The 26,997-nt window shown below is 42.5% G+C and overlaps 1 protein-coding gene across 4 annotated transcripts; it reads right to left on the bottom strand.

The window, feature by feature from the left end:
• Positions 1–2,686: 2,686 nt before the first annotated feature.
• LOC139583069 (mitogen-activated protein kinase kinase kinase 7-like) lies at positions 2,687–26,670 on the bottom strand. 4 transcript variants are annotated; one of them, XM_071413797.1, is made up of 17 exons: positions 25,758–26,657; positions 25,049–25,159; positions 24,866–24,931; positions 24,684–24,729; positions 23,007–23,145; positions 22,008–22,132; positions 20,513–20,641; positions 19,883–20,013; positions 19,554–19,635; positions 19,181–19,299; positions 18,756–18,903; positions 13,217–13,297; positions 10,781–10,848; positions 9,804–9,906; positions 9,136–9,197; positions 8,530–8,645; positions 2,687–6,511 (listed from the first exon to the last, which is right to left on the bottom strand). In XM_071413797.1, the coding sequence occupies exons 1-17, from the start codon at positions 25,836–25,838 to the stop codon at positions 6,331–6,333; spliced, it is 1,788 nt and encodes a 595-aa protein (XP_071269898.1). In that variant the 5' UTR covers positions 25,839–26,657; the 3' UTR covers positions 2,687–6,330. The 4 variants fall into 4 exon arrangements, with proteins under 4 accessions (XP_071269898.1, XP_071269900.1, XP_071269902.1 ...); XM_071413800.1 differs by having other exon boundaries at positions 6,375–6,511; positions 9,136–9,319; positions 25,758–26,670; XM_071413799.1 differs by lacking the exon at positions 13,217–13,297 and having other exon boundaries at positions 25,758–26,650.
• Between the last annotated feature and the right edge of the window lie 327 nt (positions 26,671–26,997).

Below are 26,997 nucleotides of genomic sequence, written 5' to 3'. Positions count from 1 at the left end.
GGCATTCTTGTTTCCTTGGCCAGACACAGACCTTCACCATCCATTTCCTCTCTGCAGAGACAAGAAGCAAAACACAAGATGAGAATGTCACTGTGAGAACAAAGCAGCGCAGCACAGGATAGGCCTGCTAACAAAACGCTCAGTTCTTTATTTCCACCACACTCAACAGTTCAACAAGGGCATGGAGGCCAGCCAAAGCAAGCAACAATACCTGGCCGCACAAGGAAGATGACATAATTTCTCCTCAAAATTATTAATTGTCTTCTCTTTAGCTGTCAACTTCAAAACACACCAGATTAACTCTATTGTGAGGGTGAAAACAAAGCCTTTGTAAGCAGAAGGGAGATAATTTTAACAAAAAATATAAACATTGTGTTACATACCTTTTGACCTTGAAAGAGGAATCAGATCATCGGTTTTTGCTAAGACTTCAAAGGCAAATCTGACCAGCGTTGTTAGGGACTTGTGTAACTAATCCTATTTTTGCCATATAAAACAAGATTATAATTTCATACAATCAATAAATTAGGTTACAAGTCTTGAATCATTACACAAAGTACTAAGGGTCAGGTTTGAGCCCCTCAATTGTTACACCATACAGTGGCAAACGCTCAGTTTCTTTGTCTGTGAAAAACAGCCTCAGTTCCTGGACAGAGAACATGTCTAGATCTTGTACGCCACCTCCTGGCAGAACACCCCAACACCCAGAAATCCCCATTATATAAGATAAAGAACAGCAAAAAAAGATGAGCGGGACAAAAAAAAAAACCAGTAATGATTGAACTTACACACAGTAAGGTCCTTGACTGATGTGATGCCAGTCATCAGTAGTCAGTCCTTTAGCAGACTAATTTGTTTGTGTTGCCAGTTCAGGTGTGAACAAACACCTTACCCAGCACCCCACAACCCTCACAGAAGGGTGTTATGGGAAGCTTTGAGATATAAGATGAAATCACCTCTGCAAGATGAATTTAGCTCATCATCTAATCATAACAAAAGGGATAACGTTTTGGCATTTTTTGTAATAATGAGCCATGTGGATCAATAAGTTTTATGAATTATTTGGGTGGGCGTGTAGACCATACATTCAAAAAATACACTGCTCAAAAAAATAAAGGGAACACTTAAACAACACAATGTAACTCCAAGTCAATCACACTTCTATGAAATCAAACTGTCCACTTAGGAAGCAACACTGATTGACAATAATTTTCACATGCTGTTGTGCAAATGGAATAGACAAAAGGTGGAAATTATAGGCAATTAGCAAGACACCCCCAAAAAAGGAGTGATTCTGCAGGTGGTGACCACAGACCACTTCTCAGTTCCTATGCTTCCTGGCTAATGTTTTGGTCACTTTTGAATGCTGGCGGTGCTCTCACTCTACTGGTAGCATGAGACGGAGTCTACAACCCACACAAGTGGCTCAGGTAGTGCAGTTCATCCAGGATGGCACATCAATGCGAGCTGTGGCAAAAGGTTTGCTGTGTCTGTCAGCGTAGTGTCCAGAGCATGGAGGCGCTACCAGGAGACAGGCCAGTACATCAGGAGACGTGGAGGAGGCCGTAGGAGGGCAACAACCCAGCAGCAGGACCGCTACCTCCGCCTTTGTGCAAGGAGGTGCACTGCCAGAGCCCTGCAAAATGACCTCCAGCAGGCTACAAATGTGCATGTGTCAGCATATGGTCTCACAAGGGGTCTGAGGATCTCATCTCGGTACCTAATGGCAGTCAGGCTACCTCTGGCGAGCACATGGAGGGCTGTGCGGCCCCACAAAGAAATGCCACCCCACACCATGACTGACCCACCGCCAAACCGGTCATGCTGGAGGATGTTGCAGGCAGCAGAACGTTCTCCACGGCGTCTCCAGACTCTGTCACGTCTGTCACATGTGCTCATGTGCTCAGTGTGAACCTGCTTTCATCTGTGAAGAGCACAGGGCGCCAGTGGCGAATTTGCCAATCTTGGTGTTCTCTGGCAAATGCCAAACGTCCTGCACGGTGCTGGGCTGTAAGCACAACCCCCACCTGTGGACGTCGGGCCCTCATACCACCCTCATGGAGTCTGTTTCTGACCGTTTGAGCAGACACATGCACATTTGTGGCCTGCTGGAGGTCATTTTGCAGGGCTCTGGCAGTGCACCTCCTGGCACAAAGGCGGAGGTAGCGGTCCTGCTGCTGGGTTGTTGCCCTCCTACGGCCTCCTCCACGTCTCCTGATGTACTGGCCTGTCTCCTGGTAGCGCCTGCATGCTCTGGACACTACGCTGACAGACACAGCAAACCTTTTTGCCACAGCTCGCATTGATGTGCCATCCTGGATGAACTGCACTACCTGAGCCACTTGTTGTAGACTCCGTCTCATGCTACCACTAGAGTGAGAGCACCGCCAGCATTCAAAAGTGACCAAAACATCAGCCAGGAAGCATAGGAACTGAGAAGTGGTCTGTGGTCACCACCTGCAGAATCACTCCTTTTTTGGGGGTGTCTTGCTAATTGCCTATAATTTCCACCTTTTGTCTATTCCATTTGCACAACAGCATGTGAAATTTATTGTCAATCAGTGTTGCTTCCTAATTGGACAGTTTGATTTCACAGAAGTGTGATTGACTTGGAGTTACATTGTGTTGTTTAAGTGTTCCCTTTATTTTTTTGAGCAGTGTATATAAAACATGTTAAAAAATACAATTTCTTAATGTTAAAGTTTATTTCATGATGCCTCCCTCCCAGGCACATACAGTGCCTTCAGAAAGTATTCATACCCCTAGACCTTTTCCACATTTTGTTACATTATAGCCTCAGCAAATACTTCATAATGACAAAGTGAAAACAGGTTTTTAGAAAGAAACTGAAAAAACCTTTTTACATAAGTATTCATACCCTTTGCTAAGAGACTTGAAATTGAGCTCAGGTGCATCCTTTCAATTGATCATCCTTGAGATGTCCTTCAACCTGTAGTAACTTCAATTGATTGGACATGATTTGGAAAGGCACACACATCCGTCTATATAAGGTCCCACAGTTGACAGTGCATGTCAGAGCAAAAACCAAGACATGAGGTTGAAGGAACTGTCCGTAGAGCTCCGAGACAGAATTGTGTCGAGGCACAGATTTGGGGAAGGGTACCAAAACATTTCTGCAGCATTGAAGGTCCAAGAACACAGTGGCCACCATCATTCTTAAATGGAAGAAGTTAGGAGCCACCAAGATTCTTCCTAGAGCTGGTCGCCTGGCCAAACTGAGCAATCGGGGGAGAAGGGCCTTGGTCAGGTAGGTGACCAAGAACCAAATGGTTAGACTGACAGAGCTCCAGAGTTCCTCTGTGGAGATGGTTCTCCCACCTCTTCAGCACTCCACCAATCAGGCCTTTATGGAGTGGCCAGACGGAAGACACTCCTCAGTAAAAGGCACATGACAGACCGCTTGGAGTTTGCCAAAAGGCACCTAAAGACTCTCAGACCATGAGAAAGAAGATTCTCTGGCTTGATGAAACCAAGATTAAACTCTTTGGCCTGAATGCCAAGTGTCACTTCTAGAGGAAACCTGACACCATCGCTACGGTGAAGCATGGTGGTGGCAGCATCATGTTGTGGGGATGTTTTTCAGCGGCAGGTACTGGGAGACTAGTCAGGAACCAAGGCACAGATGAACGGAGCAAAGTACTGAGCGATCCTGGATGAAAACCTGCTCTAGAGTGCTCAGGACCTCAGACTGTGGCGAAGGTTCACCTTCCAACAGGACAAAAACCCTAAGCACACATCCATGACAATGCAGGAGTGGCTTCGGGACAAGTCTCTGAATGTTCTTGAGTGGCCTAGCCAGAGCCCGGATATCTCTGGAGAGAACTGAAAATAGCTGTGCAGCAATGCTCCCCATCCAACCTGACAGAGCTTGAGAAGATCTACAAATAAGAATTGGAGAAACTCCAAATACAGGTGTGCCAAGCTTGTAGCATCATACCGAAGACTCAAGGCTGTAATCACTGCCAAAGGTGCTTCAACAAAGTACTGAGTAAAGTGTCTGAATACTTATGTAAATGTGATTTCAGCCTTTTTTTTTTTTTTTTTTATATTAATTTGCAAAAATGTCATTTTTTTTGTTGCTCTGTCACTATGGGGTATTGTGTGTAGATATTTAATGAATTTTAGAATAAGGCTGTAACCTAACAAAATGTGAAAAAGTCAAGGAGTCTGAATACTTCCCGAAGGCACTGTACCTGTTCCCAATAGTTTAAGAAAACATTTTATATACAGTAATGGTTAATAAAATGATTGTGAATATAACTTTAAGAAAAGGGAAAAAGTAGGGATATAACTGCAGCAAATGAACCCTTACACAATTTCACCTGTCACCTCCCTTGTAAACCATCATAATATATACACTTTGAAGTACAAGACCCAGTTAGTTACATGTAAATCAGTAAAACCAGAGGAGTGTGCAAAACATTTGGAGGACTGTAGCAGCGACGTCAGGTCTGGTCAAATGAAACGGCAAGACAAAATAAGACCAATTCTCATTGTAAGTGTAGATCTCTAAATCAACTTTCTTCTTGCATGGATACTTAAACCTACTGGGATTCATTCTGTTAAATTGGGAAAAGCAGTGACAGAGATCATGATTTCTTTTGCAGCCTATTGACATCATTCATTTGACCAGACAATCAGCCTCCTGGTAAACCATTGGCATAATTTACATTTAAGTCATTTAGCAGACGCTCTTATCCAGAGCGACTTATATATACAATTCTCCCTTAAAACAAAAGTCATACCATTCTCACTGACTGACTGTCCATTACATTCAAATGAGGCGCAAGTGAACACCGCAATAAAGGAACGAAAAACAAGTCAAATACTTTCAAATCTAGCAATCAAATTCTAAGGCAACATGTGAACTAAAAACGAAATACATATAGGCGAGGGATAGGCCTCTTGTACATCTCTGCATTCCCATACCAGATAAAAGTATAATCCCTAACACCAAAATGGATAGGAAAAAAACAAAAGGAAACTAAATTAAGTCATGATAAACATGTTACACTTTGAACCTCGTGCATAGTTTATTTTAATTATACAGGTTGAGATAAGAAGTCTGTCGTCTTTGCTTGCGTTTTTTGTGGTTGTTGAAAGCAAACTATAAATATTTAATCTCTGTTTGAGGCCCGACCCATGTTTCTATCCAGGTACTTGTGACAAGCCAAGTCCTTCCTTTTTATCAAAGACATCATGGATGTGCAAGGTATATCTAAAATACATCCCCCGGTAAAATAAATAGAACATACATTAAATACTTTCAGATAGGTTGTGGTGGATTTCTTTTGTAAGGGGTTGTGCTCACCCCCAAAAAAGGGTGGCTATTTTTTCATTAAAGGGTAACAAAACAACAACAAAAAAACACTTAGAGATCAAAGATTAGTCAAATAGATTCTGGTCATAATTCATTAAAACACCAACTTCTGCACATAATTCACACTTGTCGTCTAGACCGTCTTTGTTTTTCACATTCTCAAGGACACATGGCCATTGGCCAGTTAGGAGGACAGGTCAGGGTAAAACTAACCAATGGGAGGACTGGACTGTGGGAGGAGGGGTGGACACACACTGACCAGGCAGCCCAGGGGAGGGTCCGAGGGGCCCTGAGAGCAATAGAGACAAACATATTTCACACCCCTCACTGGCCTCCCCCTCCAATCAGGCTCAGCAGTTACTGTACTCACATACTTCAAGAAGCAGCAGCAGTTACTGTACTACGCTCACACACCTCAAGAAGCATCGCATCCTGACTAAAAGGATGGCTGACAATCGAGGCCTAGAAGCCCATCTCTCTGTCCCGTGTGTTCACTGAACCCAGGGCAGGCAACCCCAGGACTCCAGCTCTTTATGGGCAGAGAGAGCAGATGCATGCTGATTGTTTTGGCCTGCTATCAAAGAATATACTGTAAAGATGTGCAAGAGACATTCCATAACAGCTTGATTGAGTGCACACCTCATATTCCATTCCATGTTATCAGCAGGGTGTGTCTATAACGCAACATGCAGGTACACAGTAAAACACAGGTCTCTTTACAGTACAAGGTAAAACAAGATCCACTCACTGGAACCTACAGGGTGAAGGCGTGGGCACCTAGGTTGAGATCATAGTTGTCATGGGGCAGAGGGAGGAGGAGGAGAGAGATAGTGTCAATTCTTTTGCAGGTAGGGTCTGGGTTTCAGACTAGACTACAGGTGACCCAGGAAAGAGCAGAGGCAGGGGAGGAGAACAGGGGATATGACATGGGGACAGTTTGTTTGTGTGTCTCTGCAGCATGATCCAGGTGGCGGCCAGCTTGTGGCCCATCACGAGGTGCCCTGTCTCTTCTGTTGCTGAGCACGGATCAGTTCCAGCTGATTTTTGCACTTTTGGTAGTAGGTGGACAGAGATTTGTTCTCCTCCAGTAGCTTCTTGTGCTCCTGGACCAGGCGGGACGTGTTCTGCTGGTCCTTCTCGTCTTGGTCCAGTTCAGCGATCAACTCTTTCCTGGAGATATAAATTGGTTTTATTTACACATACAAATATATCTGCCACAATGGTGGACTTGAGCAGTTTACAATATGGAAAACTGAATTGCAGTGCTGCAGCTTACATCAGATAACAAGAACATTACTAAAAAGAGAAGCACATTGCACAAGAGAAAAGGTAAAAATGCAAACAGAAAGAACAATACATTTTTATTTATTATAATATTATACACACACACACAAAAATAAACGCAACATGTAAAAGTGCTGGTCCCATGTTTAATGCGCTGAAATAAAAGATCCAACAAATGTTCCATACGCACAAAAATAGTATTTATTTCAAATTGTGCAGACATGTATTTACATCCCTGTTAGTGAGTGTTTCTCCTTTGCAAAGATAATCCACCCATCTGACAGGTGTGGCATATCAAAAAGCTGATTAAACAGCATGATCATTAAAAAGGTGCACCTTGTGCTGGGGACAATAAAAGGCCACTCTAAAATGTGCAGTTTTGTCACACAACACAATGCCACAGATGTCTCAAGTTTTGAGGGAGTGCACCATTGGCATGCTGACTGCAGGAATGTCTACCAGAGCTGTTGCCAGATAATTGAATGTTCATTTCTCTACCATAAGCAGACTCCAACATAATTTTTGAGAATTTGGCAGTACTGTACGTCTAACCGGCCTCACAACCACAGACCACGTGTAACCACGCCAGCCCAGGACCTCCACATCCGGCTTCTTTACTTGCGGGATCGTTGAGACCAGCCACCCGGACAGCTGATGAAACTGAGGAGTATTTCTGTCTTTTTTTGTGGGGAAAATCTTATTCTGATTGGCTGGGCCAGGCTCCCCAGTGGGTGGGCCTAGCTCCATCCATGGCTGCACTCCTGCCTAGTCATGTGAAATCCATAGATTAGGGCCTAAGTAATTTATTTAAATGTACTTTTCCTTATATGAACTGTAACTGGATAAAATCATTGAAACTGTTGCATTTACAAGGCCCAATGCAGCCGTTTTTGTCTCAATATCAAATCATTTCTGGTTAACAAGTACCTTACTGTGTTACTGTGATTTGTTTATTTGTTACAGTTTTCATTTAAAACAAATATAGTTTCTCAGCAAAGCGCACTTTCTCAAGCAATAATTTAACTCAGCACTGTCAGAGTACTCTGATTGGAGAGAAAACTAGCTGTTATTGGCAGAGAGGTCTGGAACTCTTTCTATTGGTATATTTACCACATGGTGATGTCACCAGGCAGGTTAAAACTAAATCCCACCAAAACAGGCTGAAATATCAGCTCGTCTTTTCAAAACAGCTCTTATACTAAAAGGGCATGATCATAATTTTCACCATTTCACAGTATTATTTGCATCTCATAGTGTGGAAATGTATATAAGACAGAAAAATCACGCTTTTGACTACATTGGGCCTTTATTCCGATAATTGTGAATTACTCAGCTGTGCTTAAACAGGGGCACTTCACAATAAGCACAACAGAGGCTGGAGAGAGATGCAAAGGAGCACCAAAGCATCGGATAGCTCGTGTGAGAAAAACGCTGACTCCACAAACACGGTAGTTTCCTTGCTAAAGTCATCGTCTATAAATATGAGCTGAGCTCTTTAGCCAAACACAGCCAGTTGTTCCACTGCATAGAAGGCCTGTCTGCCTTGGATTTGTCATCGAAATTCAGTAATTGCCTTTGGGTGGCCTTCTGCATAGTCATACGCCCAAGCCTAAATACGTGCTACACATCTGATGGAGCTGCTTGTTATGTTAATCACAAGACAGCCCACCCCTTAACACGGGAGACGATTTGTTGTCTGTTTATATGAAAAATATATGTGTATGGTCACATTCAGCAGGGCTTACAATACAAGAGTTAATTACATTAGACACTGCAGTACCACATCAGTCCCTTAAAAAAACAAAAAAACAGAATGAACAAATAGAGTATTACCTCAGCACTTTGGTAGTGGCTGAACGCTTGCCCTACAAGATGGAGAGGTACAGTAAGGGTTCACTACTCACCTTCTCTGGATCAGTAAGGCGATTTCTGTCTGCACTTTCAGGTACTCCTGGGCCATTTTACAGTGCTGCTCAAACACGGCCATGGACTCTTTGGAGTTCGGGCAAGGAGCGAGGGGCTGAAAATAAACCACGCATGTTGTCATTAATTGATCTAGGGAGCTTATAGCCAGTTAGAAATACATTTTGCAATACATCTATCAGCTCTCAGAATCGTCTGAGCTTTTAAAAATACACAACATGTCTCACCGCCGTTGCCGGTGGGTATTTATAAAGACATTCCGCTTTTGAGATAGCATCATTTTCTCACTGACAACAGACGTAATCCCTGCACTAATTGAGTTAATACAGTCAATTTGCAGTGTCCTTGAAAACATCGTTGAGAAGGAAAACCTCAACATTTGAATTCAAACAAACACAAAATAGAGCAATCTACAAAAGAAAAATAATCAAGAGTTTGTCAAATGGCCAATCTCGAGGCCAATTTTGACAGGTCACACAAACACTTGAATGGGATGGGAGTGGGATCAAGCTGTTTTGTGGCATAAAAGAATGCTTAACATTAGCAGGACAGGGTCGGGGGAGGTCCGGTATGAAATGGAACCCTACCTGCAGCTGGTAGTCCAGAGTGAGATATGCCATGGGAATTGAGTTGTCTGAGCCGTTGGTATCTGGGCAGGAGAGAGCAAGACTTGTGTTTGTTTTTGGTCTGACAGTGACACCAGCACAGGCCCAGGCGGTGCAAGATGAGTCGACTGGGCAGGCACACAGTTATCAATAGACACCAGAAGTCCTTCAACAGAAATAGACCTGTGTCAGTGTCCCCGCCCCTCTCAGGCTCCGTGTGACAGGAGACCAGCGCCTTAAATCATTGATGAGGATTACGTAATGTCTGCAGAACCTGCTCAAGTGATTTACACCCCCATCCACAATGACATTGATGCCATTACAGCACTCAGGGTTGTGAGAGGGTGACACAACCAACACGAGACGCTGACTTCATTCAATCAAACTGGTTCTAAACGCCAACCTTCACTTTTTCGTCTCTCAACAGTACAAAGGGAATGGGATACAATGTCTTGGGATCTTACATTAAGCAACAAGTTGAGCACCAGCATCAATATAAGATAATACAGTAAGGAACATGGGCAGTATGAGTGAATTTGCTCATCAAATTATTATTAGTACATGTACCAAACTCCTTCCAGCTCCATCTGTAGAAGTAGCTGTAGACAGTGAGATGAGCATGTTTGAGTGAGAGAGGTAGACTACTATACCTGTGGGGTCATCGGGAGAGAAGCTGTACCCTCGGCTGCTGGTCTTATCAGGCGGCATCATCCTCACACTGGGACTGGAAGACCTGCTGCTGTTCCTACTCCCCTGTAACAGAACCACAACACTGTCAATCACTCATACAGCCCCTGTAACAGGCCAACAACACTGTCAATCACTCATACAGATAGAAGAAATGGCCCTTTTGTTTTTGTCCATGGCGCATACAACATCTGACACTCAAGCAAAGTCAACAATGACTATGGCAACAGAAACCCACATGGAAATCCTGAGCCTGTCCCAGTGGGGTAAAACAATGCATAGTTTGTCAAGTAAAAAGTGTCAAGTATAAAAAGGGTGAAAAACAAGGTCTAAAGTCTGTTTGTGGTTATGTACACACTTCCGGAAGAGAGAAACACGGAAGAAAATCAGAGGAACCACCATCTCTGTCACACTATTGGGAATTCATCAAAATATTCTCTTTCCTAATTCACAAAAGGTATAAGAACACAAAAATAAATAAACCCGTGTCCAAAGTCTAGTTTCTTACTAAACTCAGTGAACTTTGCTACTGCATAGCTCTGCACAGGAAGAGGTGTGCCTTTTAACAAAATATACTGTAGAAATCAACATTTCAGAATGCAAGGATGTAGGGGCTTATTTGAAGGTTGTCCGTAGGGGGGGAAAGACAATGTTCTTTCTACACCTGGAATATCTTGATCTTCTCAAAAGTGACATATCAAACAGTATTCTCCGTCACATCCTGTAGCATTTCCCCCCATGGGACACCTTGTTTGACCGAGCATGTATCAAATCCTCCGAGAGCAAGCAAAACATGATAGGCGTGATCAGTCAAAATGCAAAACAATCCAAAGAGGGGAGAGAATATACTATACCACTCTGAAAAGGAAATCAAATGAAAGGCTTCTGTACGGTGCTACACTCGATAACCCAGGCCCTGTTCTACTGCAGAGCATCTTACCTGGCTGGAGTCTGTGCCGATCCCCGGGAGGTCCTGTACAGATCTACGCCTCTGCGCCTCACAGGAGGCTGTGGAAAGGATGGAGCGAAAGGGAGAGATAGAGAGAAGAAATGGAGGGGGGGGACATGAGCGAGACCCAGAGACAGTTCCAGGGGGACTTGTCTGTTGCCTGTCTGCCTGCCTGTGGTGTGGGATGGGGGGGGGGGGGGGGGTCCGATCCACAGAGCCAGGACAGCTGCACAGATTTAACCCCCGACTCCCTGGCCTATTAACATGTGCTATGGCATGGCCATAAAATGACCATAGAGCAGCAGTTATCCCCCCAACCTTTACACTAACACGGCACAACACACGCGTAGACAATCACCACCACTACCATCACTCCATTGCAGACCACACCTACTGTACCACATGAATAGGTAAGCCTCACTGTGTCACGTGTTTGTGCAGATCTGCTTGTTTGGGTTGGTGGGGCTGGTGATGGGGAACTAGGCTATTTCAGGGCTCACAACACATTGCAGGGTCTCAGACAAGACTAGCAGGCCTGGCCCTGTCCTGCAGTCTTCCTCAATAATCCCCAGCCAAGGTAAACCTGAGGTTGGCTCTGACCTGCCTGGCATCTTCAGAATAACAGGAGAAATTCCAGCCATCTGGCAGTTGAAGATATTATTAGTTCCATCTCTGCCAGAGAACTCTGAACAATGTCTTCAGAGTCACGTCTTACTGTTGGAATATCAAGCTGCTGGAAATGATCTGACAATGAGAGCATTGTGGTCTTTTTACCCCCGCACACTCCTTGCTGTCAATCTCAGAGACCCATACAATACCACTTGAACTACTGCAATGTGAGAAACATTAAAGGTAACCATTAAAATACTAGATTTGGGACAATTGAAGTCAGTTGCTAGAAATATGACATTGCAATATGACAAACCTGTTTAGGGTTGTAATTTGAAATACTTGCCAACACCTGAAATAGTTATTTTTTTATATAAAATTCCTGATATGGAACCTAACATCTAAAACTACCAGGAATGTAGGTTTGTGAAATGTGGCACTACAGGAAACAGGGATGGGGGAAATTGGTCCTCTGTCTATTTTCTGGTACAGTAGGTCTAAGTACTGGTCTAATGGTCTTACCATTTTAACTTTACCTCTCCAAAGTAGGATATATCTATAGCACAACACGTTTAAATAGACACACAGGCAGAGACACACAGGCAGAGACACACAGAAACAATACACTGAACGTTGGATTGAGACGCATGCTCATCTGTCACTGCAGTGATTGTTGCTCTAGGGCCTATACATCAGAACAAGGTCCTGTTATTGTCGTGTTGTGTTTAAAAATAATACTTTGCGACTATAGCCATTTTAAGTTCCAGCTCACTACGATACAAAACCCAAAGACAATTGAATTAGAATGCCAATCCAAAACGTCAACAACAAAAAAATAAAGTAACGCTTCGTACTAATTGAGCTACTAAATAGAGACTGGTGTCAAATGAACTGTAGGAATGAGTGACACCCAGGTGTGCCACATACAGTGATAACAACCCTGTCATACTTTTAATATCCCCTTACGTCAGCCCTCTCCCTTAGTCACTCAGTTTAATTAACTACTCATTCAACATGTCTTAAACAGCTCCTACTTCCTAAATAGAAAAGGCCTGTGATATCCAGGGCTGCTGTCCCCATTTCTTTCATCCTTATCTCGGATGGTAATAATAGCTGTGTGACCCACAATGTGAGGGAAATTAATCAAAATGACTTTTACAAAGTTAATGGATGTAAAGAGAAGAAGCAAAAAAATATATATTCGCAGAGCTTTAAACAGACGTCCTCTATGCATGAGAGACAAGGACGAGCTGAGAGGAGAGAGCTGAGAGGGGAGCTAGCAACCAAGCCAACTGATTTACTCCCTCCCTGCCTGCAGTAAAACCAGAACGACATCTGAGCGACAAACAGGACCATGAGTTATGCATCTTATCGTCACACCAATTTCCCCCCCCCCCCCCCCCAATAAGACCGCCACCATGGCGGAAACCCCAATAAGACCGCCACCATGTTAACTCATGCCCCTTTTAACATGTTGTCAAAGCCACAAAAGACAAGAGAGGAAAGAGAACTCTGTGTTACTCCAGGTTTATCATCATTCATAAAATAATGATTATTTAGATTGGGGAATATTTCGTTTTTTAATATCCCCATATTTCAATTCAAATGGAAAATGCAAAGACAAGTATAAGTATAAGGTGTTTGGCCAGTTGGCCCCTACAGGAGCCAGTGACCCTTGTAGCCTGTGATACCTGGAGTAACAGACACTACATGAACAGCAGTGTCAGAGCCCAGTGCAAACAGAGGAACCCGCTGATTCAGTTCAGTCAAGCCAGCTACACCCAGGGCACCAGGTAGCCTGGTGGTCCGCACTGGTACCTGTGAAGACGATCTTGGGAACGTCCAGAATGGTGCCAAATGACGCCGTTTTACGGTGGCCTCGTTTATACTGGGGACGTGCTGCAACAGATACACACACACACACAGCTGGCGTACACATGCATGCAGACAAAGAGAGAGGGCCCAGAGCTGGAGCATACATGTCAGATGGTGCCCTCTCCCCCTCACTCCTCTCTGGACTCTACTGGCATGCAGAGCACAAAAGTACATGCACATTGCACGGGAAGTATGCGTCCTGTGGTTAGTTGATTGGTTCGACATCACAGTGCTAGCGATGCCGATTTAGGCCCGGCATGGGAAGTCTCAGCACAGACATGTTAGGCATTCAGCTACACGTAGCAAGCAGTTTGAATGTACTAATAGGAATATTTACTATGAATCCACTTAGAAAAGATGATCAAATCATATAGATGGCTCTGAAGATTGTAATATACACAGTAACTACAGCATAATTTATTTAACTATTGAAGAGCTTTGAGAATATACAGATTAAAGCTAAATACATGATTATTATTCATGATATACCATTGACAACAATAACACATGGAACGTTGAAAATAATTGACATCGCAAAAACATTCTCAAAGAAAGCTGGAAAGAAAGCATGAGGGAAAACCCTGACAAGAGACTTAATTATAGCTTTTTCATGCCAAACAGTATTTGACTGCCTCCGAAGCTTAAAATTTAGACATGACAGGGCTGATGATGAATACAAGACATCCTCTCAGCCTTCGATCTGTGTGAGGGAGGGGAGATGATTGGCACCAGAGGGGCATATGGAGGCGCTTATATGAGGGGTGAGGCATGCAGTTTGACGGAGAGGGAGACATGATAGTCGCTTCTGATGGCATAGACATTTCTCCATCTCTCGTATTGGGATGAAACCCACTTCAGTAGCTGATGTAAGATTACTGTATGTATGTATGTATGTATGCATGCGTGTATCTATCAATCTCTTACAGAACGCCATGGGCAGTCTATGTAAAAAAATTGCATATTCATATGTACATCTCTGAGGACTATATCGTTGGCTAGGCCTACTTCAATGTGACAGAATCTGTATCTCCATCAGTGTTGGGGTCTTTACTAATTTAAAAAAATATATATTACCTATTATTTCTTTTAACAATAACAAATTACTTGACTTATTACTCCCTGGGAAAAGTAATTAGTTCCACTACTTGTTATATTACTTTTGCATTACACCTCCAAAATGTTGTGCGTCCTCACTCAATGTAAACAATGTCAACGTTACGTAAGCCTAAGGCACGGTCTAAGGCACTGCATCTCAGTGCAAGAGGCGTCACTACAATCCCTGTTTCGAATCCAGGCTGTATCACATCCGGCCGTGATTGGGAGTCCCATAGGGCGGCGCACAATTGGCCCAGCATCGTCCGGGTTTGGCCGGGGTAAGCCATCATTGTAAATAAGAATTTGTTCTTAACTGGCTTGCCTAGTTAAATAAAGGTTACATTTAAAAAAAGTAGCCCAATAATGACAGATTTTACTGTTGATAAGGGCAGCATTTCCTCAACTACAAGTTTGTTGAGCTCTCCATGGGTTACAGCGTGTCCTCCAAAACGATTCAAATCAAATCTTGGTTGTTTGGATGAGATAGGCCTAAAGCAGGGATCGTCAACTAATTTCAACCGAAATTCGGAACATAATTACAAATAATTGTAGACTGCAAACTAACCGCAAGAAGCCCAAACATATATAATATTTGACTAAAACAATAATTTCAAACCTTTCTTACATTTGTATACGATCACGTCTCTCTATTACGCGTGGGAATACTTGTGAACAGATAAATCATTTAAAAAAAAAATATATTTTTTATAACTTGATGTCTCACACACACACACACACACACACACACACACACACACACACCACACACACCACACACACACACACACACACACACACACACACACACACACACACACACACACACCACACACACACCACACACACAGTACCAGTCAAAGGTTTAGACACACCTACTGATTCAAGGGTTTTTCTTTATTTGACCATTTCCGACATTGTAGAATAATAGTGAAGACATCAAAACTATGAACACAATTGGAATCATGTAGTAACCAAAAAGGTGTTAAATCAAAATATATGTTATATTTGAAATTCTTCAAAGTAGCCACCCTTTGCCTTGATGACAGCTTTGCACACCCTTGGTATTCTCTCAACCAGCTTCATGAGGTAGTCACCTGGAATGCAGGTTAACAGGTGTGCCTTGTTGAAAGTTAATTTGTGGAATTTATTTCCTTCTTAATGCATTTGAGCCAATCAGTTGTGTTGTGACAAGGTAGGTGTGGTATACAGAAGATGGTCTATTTTACCAAATAGGGCTAAGTCCATATTATGGCAAGAACAGCTCAAATAAGCAAAGAGAAACGACAGTCCATCAATTACTTTAAGACATGAAGGTCAGTCCATCCAGAAAAGTTGCAGTTGGAAAAACCATCAAGCGGTATGATGACTGGCTCTCATGAGGACCACCACAGGAAAGGAAGACCCAGAGTTACCTCTGCTGCAGAGGATAAATTCATTAGAGTTACCAGGCTCAGAAATTGCAGCCCAAATAAATGCGTCACAGAGTTCAAGTAAGAGGCACATCTCAACATCAACTGTTCAGAGTAGACTGTGTGAAGCAGGCCTTCATGGTTGAATTGCTGCAAAGAAACCATTACTAAAGGTCACAAATAAGAAGAAGAGACTTGCTTGGGCCAAGAAACACAAGCAATGTCTTTGTGAGACGCAGAGTAGGTGAACAGATTATCTCCACATGTGTGGTTCCCACCGTGAAGCATGAAGGAGGTGGTGTGATGGTGCTTTGCTGGGGACAATGTCGGTGAATTATTTAGAATTTAAGGCACACTTAACCAGCATGGCTACCAAAGCATTCTGCAACGATAGCGTCATTCCATCTGGTTTGTGCTGTGTAAGGGCTATTTGACCAAGGAAAGTGATGGAGTGCTGTATCAGATGACCTGGCCTCCACAATCACCCGACCTCAACCCAATTGAGACGGTTTGGGATGAGTTGGACCGCAGAGTGTAGGAAAAGCAGCCGACAAGTGCTCAGGATACGTGGGAACTCCTTCAAGACGGTTGGAAAAGCATTCCAGGTGAAGCTGGTTGAGAGAATGCCAAGAGTGTGCAAAGCTGTCATCATGTCAAAGGATGGTTACTTTGAAGAATCTCTGACATTTGTTTAACACTTTTTTGGTTACTACATGATTCCATGTGTTATTTTGATGTCTCCACTGTTGTTCTACAATGTAGGAAATAGTAAAAATAAAGAAAAAACCTTGAATGAATAGGTGTGTCCAAACTTTTGACTGGTACTGAGCACGTGCCTTCAGAAAGTATTCATACCCCTTGACCTATTCCACATTGTTGCGTTACAGCCTGAATTCAATATTTTTTTCTGACCCATCCACACACAATACCCCATAATGACAAGAGGAATTTTTTGTTGTTGAAATTTTAGCAAATGTATTGAAAAGGAAATACAGAATTCTCATTTACATAAGTATTCACAACCCTTTGCTATGACACTCCAAATTGAGCTCAGGCGCATCCAATATCCTTTGATCATCCTTGAGATGTCACTAGAACTTGATTGGAGTCCACCTGTGGCCAATTCAATTGTTTGGACATGATTTAGAAGGAAACACACTTGTCTAGGTCCCACAGTTGACAGTGTCAGAGCAGAAAGTCCAAGGAACTGGCCGTTGATCTCCGAGATAGAAATGTGACGAGGCATATATCTGGGGAGGGGTATACAACTATTTCTAGAGTGTTGACATTTTCTACCCAGACTCTGCCTAGAGCTGGCTGTCCGACCAAACTGAGAAACCAGGCTAGAAGGACATTGTTAGAGAGGTGACCAAGAACCCAATGACCACTCTGACAGAACTGCAGAGTTCCTTAGCTGAGATGGGAGAAAATGCCAGAACGACATCAGTCTCTTCAGCACTTCACCAATCTGGGCTTTATGGGAGAGTGGCCAGACGGAAGCTATTGCTGTGAAAAACGCACATGACAGCATGCCTGGAGTTTGCAAAAAGGCATGTGAAAGACTCAGAGCATAAGGCAAAAGACAATGTGGTCTGATGAGACAAAATTTGTACTATTTGGCCGGAATGCAAAGCACAGCTCATCACCCATCTAACACCATCCCTACCTTGAAGCATGGTGGTGGCAGCATCATGCTATGGGGATACTTTTCAGCGGCAGGGACTGGGAGACTGGAAAGTATATAGGGAATAATTAATGGAGCTAAATACAGGCAAATCCTTGATGAGAACCTGCAAACAACCTTAGACTCGGGCAAAGATTTACATTTTAACAGGACAATGGCTGTATGCGAAAGTCCTTGAGTGGCCCAGCCAAAGCCCAGACTTGAATCCCATTGAAAATCTGTGCAAAGACTTGAAGATTGCTGTTCACCGCCCCTCCCCATCCCATTGAGAAAATCTACAAGGAAGAGATTCTCCAAATTCAGATGTGCAAAGCTGATAGATATACTGACGACGACTCAAAGCTGTAATTGCCGCCAAAGGTGATTCTCTACAAAGTATTGACTCAGGGGTATGAAAACTTACAATGTGTAAATGAGATATTTCAGTATTTCATTAGCAACAATTTAAATTCTAAAAACATGTTTTCACTTTGCCATTATGGGGTATTGTGTGTAAAAATCAGTTTAATCCATTTTGAAATCAGGCTGCAACACAACAAAATGTAGAATCAGCCAAGTGGTCTGAATACTTTCTGAAGGCGCTGTATATATCTTTTAGTTAATTTATTTTAGCGCAGAAAACTCAAGGCCAAATAAAACCAGGTCTGCCAGTTGGGGAACACTGGACTACAGTAATCTTCAGCAGCAACGGTCAGGTCTCGGGGGTCTTCCGCTAAGAGTTTTGTGTTGGCGTGTTGCCTTTGCAGGTGCTTCAAGAGATTGGAAGTCGTGGTTCTAGCAGTGGAGACGTGTTTCTCGCTTGGGCACGGCTGACATTTTACAGTTATATTCTTGTCATTTTGTCCTACCAAATCAAAGTAATGGGAGCACTACCATGCTGAGAAAGTCAATGTTTTAGATGCTTCTGACATTTTTCATCTCCCTCACTAAAACAGTTATTAAAAGTGTGTGTATAAACAGGAACTTGGTGAGAAGACAAATTCATTATATTTTTATATTGCGCCAAGAGGGAATAAATCACTCATATTTATTAGGATCAATAACTGTAATAGGAAGGGAATGATAGCAAAAGTAAAAACCTATTTATTTGATCAGTAACTGTAATATTATTACTCAAATTGGAACAGTAACTCTGTTATATTATTCATTACCGCAAAACGTTATATTGTTACCCGCAACACTGATCTCCATACTCTACAGCAGTGTGTGGGTGTGTTACGAAAATATGTAGACCTATACTTGTCCTCTTGCATAATCCATTGTGGGGTATGTAGGTTGTAGATTCTGACGTTACCTGCAGGAGCGAAAGGCACCCTGTGCTCCAGCTCTGACAGGTCTGCGCTCATTCTTTTGCTCTCGGAGGCCACCAGGCTGTGGGTTCGCCCCGACAGGCTCTCAACACTGCCCCCTCTGGACAGAGGCAGGCTTCGCAATGGGTCTCCCTGAGAGCACAGACAAAACAGATACTGTTGGGCTACTGTACATTTTACTAATATTCACTTAGGTCACCAAATTATGGGTTAGAGTACTGATGGTTACTTCAAAATGACCATTACTTTCATACGAGGCTTGTGTAAATCGTTTTGTTTATATCAACACAAACGTAATTGCCTTAATTTGTCTACCTTTTCTTTCTAGTCACTTGACAAAGTCAATTGTTCCAGTTTAATTGTTGTGGTAGAAATGGCTAGCAATGTACAGTACAGCTTGCTGCCTTACCTTTGGCCTGAACTGATGTGCAAACTGAGGTTTGATCTTGATTGTGTCGTTGCTCCCTTGAGAGTCCCCATGCTCCATGTTTGTGTCACTCTTGCTGCTAGTGCAATCCACATAGGAACCTATAATACCCAATGGAGAGGTAGTGAGACAATGGAGATATTTCCACATTACGTCAATGATGTTTCATGAAGGTAAAACTATAGTGCAGGTAATAAAAGCTTCCATTATTTCAAGGATATAGATTTCTATTTATTTATCCTTTATTTTAGCAGGGAGTCCGATTGAGACCAAGGTCTCTTTTACAAGGGAGCCCTGCATCTCAACAATAACCCAATCAGCAGCATAGGAGCAACAACATTACTCAGTAAAATACCTGTGCTCGAGGCCGAGTTACTCTGCCCTTCATCTGAATACTGGTAAGGGTATTGCAAGGGTTCATCAGATCCTGGGAAGCACTGGAAAAGAGGTTGACAGAGAATGTAAGAGTGCCATTACCAACACTGACCGGTAGATAAGCAGTCTGAGAACAGGACACCATGGAAAGAGTCCTGCATGCATCCAGGGTTAGTGTCGGCATAGAATTAAAAAGAACACTGGAATGGACATTGTGGCGGTTAATGACTGCAGGGCTGCCATCTTGGTCAAGCAATCTTTCATTTAATGCATCTCTATGAGTATGAGTGTGTCTAGGAGGGCTTTTACCCTCATAAGATGGGTCATGATCTTGACTATCTCCTCCATGGAGGGCCTCTGGGAGGGGTCTTTGGACCAGCAGCGGGTCATCAGGCTCTCGATGGGCTTGGGAAGGCTCTTGATGAGCGGTGGCCGGGTGCCTGAACACCATCAACACAAACAGATAAGGATAAATTAGATCAATATTCATCTCTATGAATACAAACAATCACAAAACAGTCACAGTAAAACGTATGGAAACTCAAATCTGTTAACATGAGGACGTTCCAGAAAGTTCATTGCGGTACAAAACACGAAGAACACTTGCAAATGACAGCCCCTGCTGTGGAGGCTCTGCTAACGTGTCAGAGAAACGGGCGCAGCAGCAGTGTCGTGGCCCCAGGTGTGCTCCTGCTCTCAGACAGTCAGTGTTTCGTTAGCATTCTGCGCCATCACTCTGTGTGTGACGGAAGAAACCGCGGGGAGCGCCTCACAGGCGAGTGTCTTTTAATTGCTCTTCACCGTCAGCCTCGTAACTAATTTAATCTCTCAGCAGGTCTCACTGGGGACCTGGCTCTGAAACACCAGGGCGATTGACATGTCAGCACCACCATGAACGAATTCACCTCCCCAACCTCCACCCCCACCACTTGGACTCACCGTTGTGCACCGCCCACATGATGCGGAAGGCCGGCCCACCGATCTCGTCAAAGGGCTTCCGACGCGTGATCACCTCCCAGAGAATGATTCCCCAGCTGAACACATCACACTTCTCACTGTAATTGCTGCCTGAAAGCACAGAGGAGAGAAAGAGCTCCAACTCAGGGCCTTTCAGATGGGAAAAAAAACGATGGGCTTGACATAGCTCTGATTGACTGATGAAAGGTAATTCTCTGAGGCACAGTTAAGTGAGGAGTGTTGAGGGAGGGGATGTTTATGGGAAAGCACAGGAAGCCTTTATTTGGTCTGCACCTTTAGACCACAAATGTGATGAAAACAAGGAGGCAATTTTACTTCAGGGCCTCTCCGGAGATGCATAATTACTGTGGCTATTACTGCGGAATTAAACTGCTCTTCACACATATGTTATGGTCTGTGTCCCAAATGGCACTCTATTCCCTATTTAGTGCACTATTTCTGACCAGGGCTCTGGACAAAAGTAGTGCGCTGTATAAGGAATAGTGTCATTTGGGACTCAGCCTTAAAGTTGATGTGCTGCTTAGGCCTTTTGAAAACATTTCTCCCTGTGATGCAAATTAGCTTTAAGGAGGTCATTCTGGGGGCAAATGTGAGGTGCTTAATTGCATGGAGTCATGTTACTCCCTCAACAAACAAGATAATGACTACCTCATTTGTGTTTCCTCCTGACCGCCTCAATGTGTTTTGTAAAACAAAGTACATTAGGCTACCACCCGAGAGCATAGACTCAAATGCTACATTCTCTCAGGGATGAAACCTTTCCTTCCATTCCAGTTTTTCTCTGAGGATTTTCAGCAGTGGTGGCAAAGTTTGCGTAGAGACAAAATGTTGCTGTTTAAAAGCTAGTTTCCTGCAATTCTACACATTTTGCCATGGCTTATGCTATCCGAGTGACTCAAACATAACTAAATCTATGGGAATTTTAGATTCTCCCTGACTGTCTTGTTTTTATTTGGTAGTTCTTAAAGATTATCTTATTTCAAAATATATAGCGCCATTTTTCTACATACTTTATATCTGGTTTAAGTCGTTTAATTTAACAGTGAAACACTGCATTCACCTAAAAGTCTGTGTGCAGTAATCATGCATACCACTCAAGATATGAATGATTGTAAATTAAGAGAATACTAACAAAAGTTGGATAAATCATCCTTTGAGAAATTATGGCGTCTACGTGTTTGCAGTGCCTTCCAGTGATCTAGTGAGTGACAAATCGAAAGTGGAGCACTATTACAATTAATGAGCACTTCCACCACTAGACATGAGCTCTACTATAAACACTCTGGTCTTAACAGTAGTATCACTTAAACGCCGACTATCAATGAACTCTAGGTGAACGCATTCGTGAAAGGCTACACCTGTTTAGATAGCCCTTGTTCTCAGATGTGTGCTATCTAGGCCGGACAGACATCTCTTTGCATGTGTTTCAAAAGCTCCCCATGCAGCTCATGCTTGCCTTCAAACACCTCAGGGGCCATCCAAGCTGCACTTCCCTTGTTGTTGGTCATGTGGGTCTGAATGTCGCACGCAGTCCCAAAGTCACATATCTTCAGCACGGTGCCACCGGCAACAAGGAGCAGGCTGAAACAAACAAGGAAACAAAGATCTACTCAAATGCTAGACGTGAACTTTAGTGGTTGGTGACGTGTGAGACTACGTGAGGGTAACTACCAGAGGCTGCTGAGGTCTTACTGGGTTACAAACACTTCATAAATCCACGTTTGATTCCATGCAAACATTTCTAATCATAAAAAACACTGAAAAAGGAAATACAGTAAGTAAGATTCTTACTTTTAAACATACAAGGGGGAGAAGTCAAATCCCCTATAGAAAATAACTCTACAACCACACAAACATTCTGGCAGCACCCACTGTGTAACACAAAGGAAGTGAAGGTTAAGTTAACAGCACTCTGTGGCAGCATCCCAAATAGCACCCTATTAACTACATATGAGCCCTGGTCAAAAGCAGTGTGCTATAAAGGGAATAGGGTGCCATTTGGGATGTAGCCTGTGAGTTCAGCCAGTGGTCGACAGGCCTGACCCATTTCTTCCCAGGGAGTAAATTCTGGACAGGTTTCTAGGATATGGACCAGCTGGTCATTCCCACAGTGCCCTGCCACTGCCAGGGACTTTTTCCCCGTCAGAGCCCAATAAATAACCTCTGGACCCGGTACAGCTACTCTAAGGAATTCAGTCAGAGGCATACTATAAAAACACTAAGGCCTCACTACTGAAGCCAGATAAAAAAATAAACAAACATTGGTCTATCATAACAGAGGACTAGAAGATGACAAAAGCTATGCTCTTTTGGTTTAAAAAGTCAGATAACGCATTTCACGCTATTGCATAGTATAACATAGGCTACAACTAACAAATGAAACCTTGAGTGGCGGCCACTTTATGGGCAGTGAAACGAGAGACAACAGAGAGTGAGGAGGTGGGGAGGAGCATACTTGGGTGGTTTGAGGTCCCTGTGAATGAGAGCCTTTGGTTTCATGCCATGGAGATAGGCGACCCCTTGGGAACACTGAAAACACCAGCTCATGGCATGGGAGGCAGTGTAACAGGGGAGAGGTTCAGCACCATGCAGAACTGTGGACAGAGAACACAGTCACTACCACAGAGAGCTCCAAATAAACACAGAACAGATGCACCACACACATCTCCACAGAGACCTCGAAACCAATGCAAACACTCATCTAGACAACCAGTGGTGGGAAAAGTACCCAATTGTCATACTTGAGTAAAAGTAAAGATGCCTTAATAGAAAATGACTCAGGTGAGTGAGTCACACAGTAAAATAATACTTGAGTAAAAGTCTAAAAGCATTTGGGTTTTAAATATACTTCAGTATCAAAAGTAAATGTAATTGCTAAAACATACTTAAGTATCAAAAGTAAAAAATTATCAAATTGTATTTGTCACATGTGCCGAATACAACAGGTGTAGACTTTACCGTGAAACGCTTACTTGCAAGCCCTTAACCAACAATGCAGTTCAAGAAATAGTTTAAAAAAAGATTTACTAAATTAACTAAAGTAAAAAATAAAAAGTAACAATAAAATAACAATAACGAGGCTATATACAGGGGTTACCAGTACAAGGTCAATGTGTGGGGGTACAGGTTAGTCGAGGCAATTTGTACATGGGTAAAGTGACTGGGTAGGTATGGGTAAAGTGACTATGCATAGATAATAAACAGCTGTGTAAAAACAAAAAATATAAATAATTTCTAATTCCTTATATTAATTATATTAAGCAAACCAGAAGGGACAGGTTTCCTTATTTCTTTATTTTACGGATAGCCAGGGGCACAATCCAACACTCAGACATCATTTACAAACAAAGCATTTGTGTTCAGTGAGTCCGCCAGATCAGAGGCAGTAGTGATGACAAGAAATGTTCTCTCGATAAGTGCGTGAATTTGACCATTTTCATGTCCTGTTAAGCATTCAAAATGTAACGAGTACTCTTGGGTGTCAGGGAAAATGTATAGAGTAAAAAGTACATTATTTTCTTTAGGAATGTAATGGAGTAAAATTAAAAGTAGTCAAAAATATAAATAGTAAAGATACACCAAAAACTACTTAAGTAGTTCTTTAAATAATTTTTACTTAAGTACTTTACACCACTGCACAGAACACACTCTTACAGACATGTCAGACAAAGAGTTAAGAGAGTAGGTATACACCATTCAAATACACAAATAACCACCGAATAACATCAAAGTTATAGTTTCAAGTATTCAAAGTTTTGACGACCACAACTAAGAACGTCAACTTTAATGATCCTAAAATATTACTTTGATAGAGATTCAGAGGGATCACAGGAGACAAGGTGGTAAAGTGCTTGAGCAGGTAAAGGACCATTTACACTTCCTAACTCTGATACTCCACTTGCAGTTCACTGTGCAAGGACTGACCAATGTAATAGTGGGCTATTTAAGGAATCATGCCAATAGTGTGCTTATTAAGAGAATAGTTTGCATGTGGGTATTGGAGTTAATGACACATTGACTGCAATATTTCCACTTGTTTGGTATGGCATGGCATGTGTTGCACTAATTTGCAATGGCCAAGTCTACTGTGGTAGTGCAGTAGGCCATCCTACATAATTGCCCAGAGACCCACCATTGTAGAGGGACCCCCCTTCAGCATATTCCATCACCAGGCAGACCTAGATGGGAAAATTAGCATTAGGCAAGAATAACAGAAGGCTAACAATGTACTGTTCTAAGGTATTTACAACAACAACTGGCAAAACCATAGGCTATAACACACTGAAATATTGGAGTGTTTAAAAGCTGACTTACTGGATTATTGCATGAGCCATACAACTTCACAATGTTGGGGTGATTCACACGTGAAAGTTGCCGCAGCTAGGGAGGGGAGAGAAGGCAACACAATCAAGATTGGTTTCCTTTAGTTGTAATAAACAGCATTGTCACCACTCTGCAGAACATCTCTACTTGTAGCCCAGGATAATATGACAGTACCTCAACTATGAACGCTTTCCTTTCAGATTCACTCTCTATTGTCTTGATTGCGACATCTTTCCCTTTCCATTTGGCCTTGCAGACAACACCAAAAGCACCTCTCCCCACGACCTGAAAGAGAAGAGGTAGACAACATAAGCAAAGTGTGTTGGTTGCATTGTTATTAATCCCTTATAATCATGACAATACTAAATCCACTTTCCACCTGGATATATTTGGCCTAGCTAACACTGTCGTTATTTTTTGTGGACAAGTTCCATTACACAATCCAGCATATCAATCACAGTATGTGCGCAGTCAACATCAGCTGATGGAGAGGGGTCTTATGTCTATGTGTAGGGCCCACCTGTGGGGAACTGCAACTAACTAACTCGATACATAATCAAAACAAGAACTGCCAAATCGATTTGGAACATAGGTAGCTAGCTGTATCATGTCTATGGCTTGGGCAAAATCATTGATGAATGGCATAGCTATAGTGACATAGTTAATGGTCATGTTTAATTACCAAGCTTTTCAAAACCAGAATAAACAAACATTCCTTGCATGGTAGAACTATCTAGTATGACGATTGAGATAAAGCATTGTGGCAACTTCAGTGTCATGACCTGGTTTTAATGTATATGGTCATGCCACTAACATAAGAGGATGACCCCACACGTGCCAATCAAATGGAATGTTGTTGATATATAGCTTTTGAACTACTTACCTCCTCAACTTCAATATCCACATAATCTATTTCTTCAAAGGGATATCCAGGTGGAGTTTCGAGCATATCGGCGGAAGACATTGCTAACTAGCTAACTAACGTTACTCATTAAAACCAAGATGTTCCAAAATCAAATCAATGAATAGCTAAAACATGCATAACACGCGCACTCGAAGAAACAGCTAAAAATAATATTGCATGACATAACTTGCCAAGACACTGGTGGACTTAACACGGAAATAAATAAACTTTAAAAACTGGAGCTCATAAACTGTGTTAGCTGGCTAGATAGCCAGCTCAGTACAATCATACACAGCCAGCTGGTAGCTAACTGAGCTAGCTACTGTAGCTAGTTAACTAGCTAAGGCAGTTTAGTAACGTTACCTAAAAAGCTAACTAGTTAGCGAACAATTTGAATAAAATAAATTTTCAATTGCCATATCATGTACGCCAACGACGTTTGTTGACTAAAGTAATTCAGCAAGTTAGCTAGCTATACATGACACTAGGCCGCTTGCTGGCCTAGTATGCCAGCCCGTCGCCGCGGTAGACTGAGGTGCACCCCACCGGTACCAGTGGCTCGAGACATTGGGTGATTGATTTCCTCAACATTTAAAACTCAGAGAATCGATTTGACTCGAGGACATAACTTTAAAATGACGACTCTGATACTTCTTCCATTATATACTTTTGTTTTTCCCCCGCAGTTGTTGCAGGCAGCAGCTCCAGGAAGTTTGCTACCTTAATTATGACCCACCAATTTTGTTCCCCGAATGGCATGCAGATGCAACTTCGTAAATAGTGTTGCTATAATAAAAAGGATGCTAGTTTTATTAACATTATTACAATAGATGCATGCATAAGTGTGTGCCTCTTGTATAAGTATCGTACATGTTAATAATATACATACAGTTGTAAAACGCAAATGACAGCTGTGATTTACTGCCTGAATGGAAACGTTGTTAGAGTGACACAGGTATAATACAATGCTACTCATTTTAGTGTTTCAAAATGAAATTGTAAATTTATCAAATGGCGCATCAATCATGATCCATCAATCAGAGTTTGTCTGGTACTCAGGACAAAATACAATTCAGTTGTTGCCCATTTAATGTGGATTAAATCCAGGGGCGCAGTTTTGGTTTTAAAAGTGGGAGGGACATAATTTATTATTATTTAAAAACAATATCCAGTCGGATAAACACTCCAAACAGCCAACCCGCCCGCTCGGAGGCGTCTG

The sequence above is a fragment of the Salvelinus alpinus genome, chromosome 8 (assembly GCF_045679555.1).
Source record: "Salvelinus alpinus chromosome 8, SLU_Salpinus.1, whole genome shotgun sequence".
NCBI classification, from domain to species: domain Eukaryota; kingdom Metazoa; phylum Chordata; class Actinopteri; order Salmoniformes; family Salmonidae; genus Salvelinus; species Salvelinus alpinus.
The sequence above is the reverse complement of the archived record's forward strand: the minus strand, read 5'-3'. Positions and strand labels throughout refer to the sequence as shown.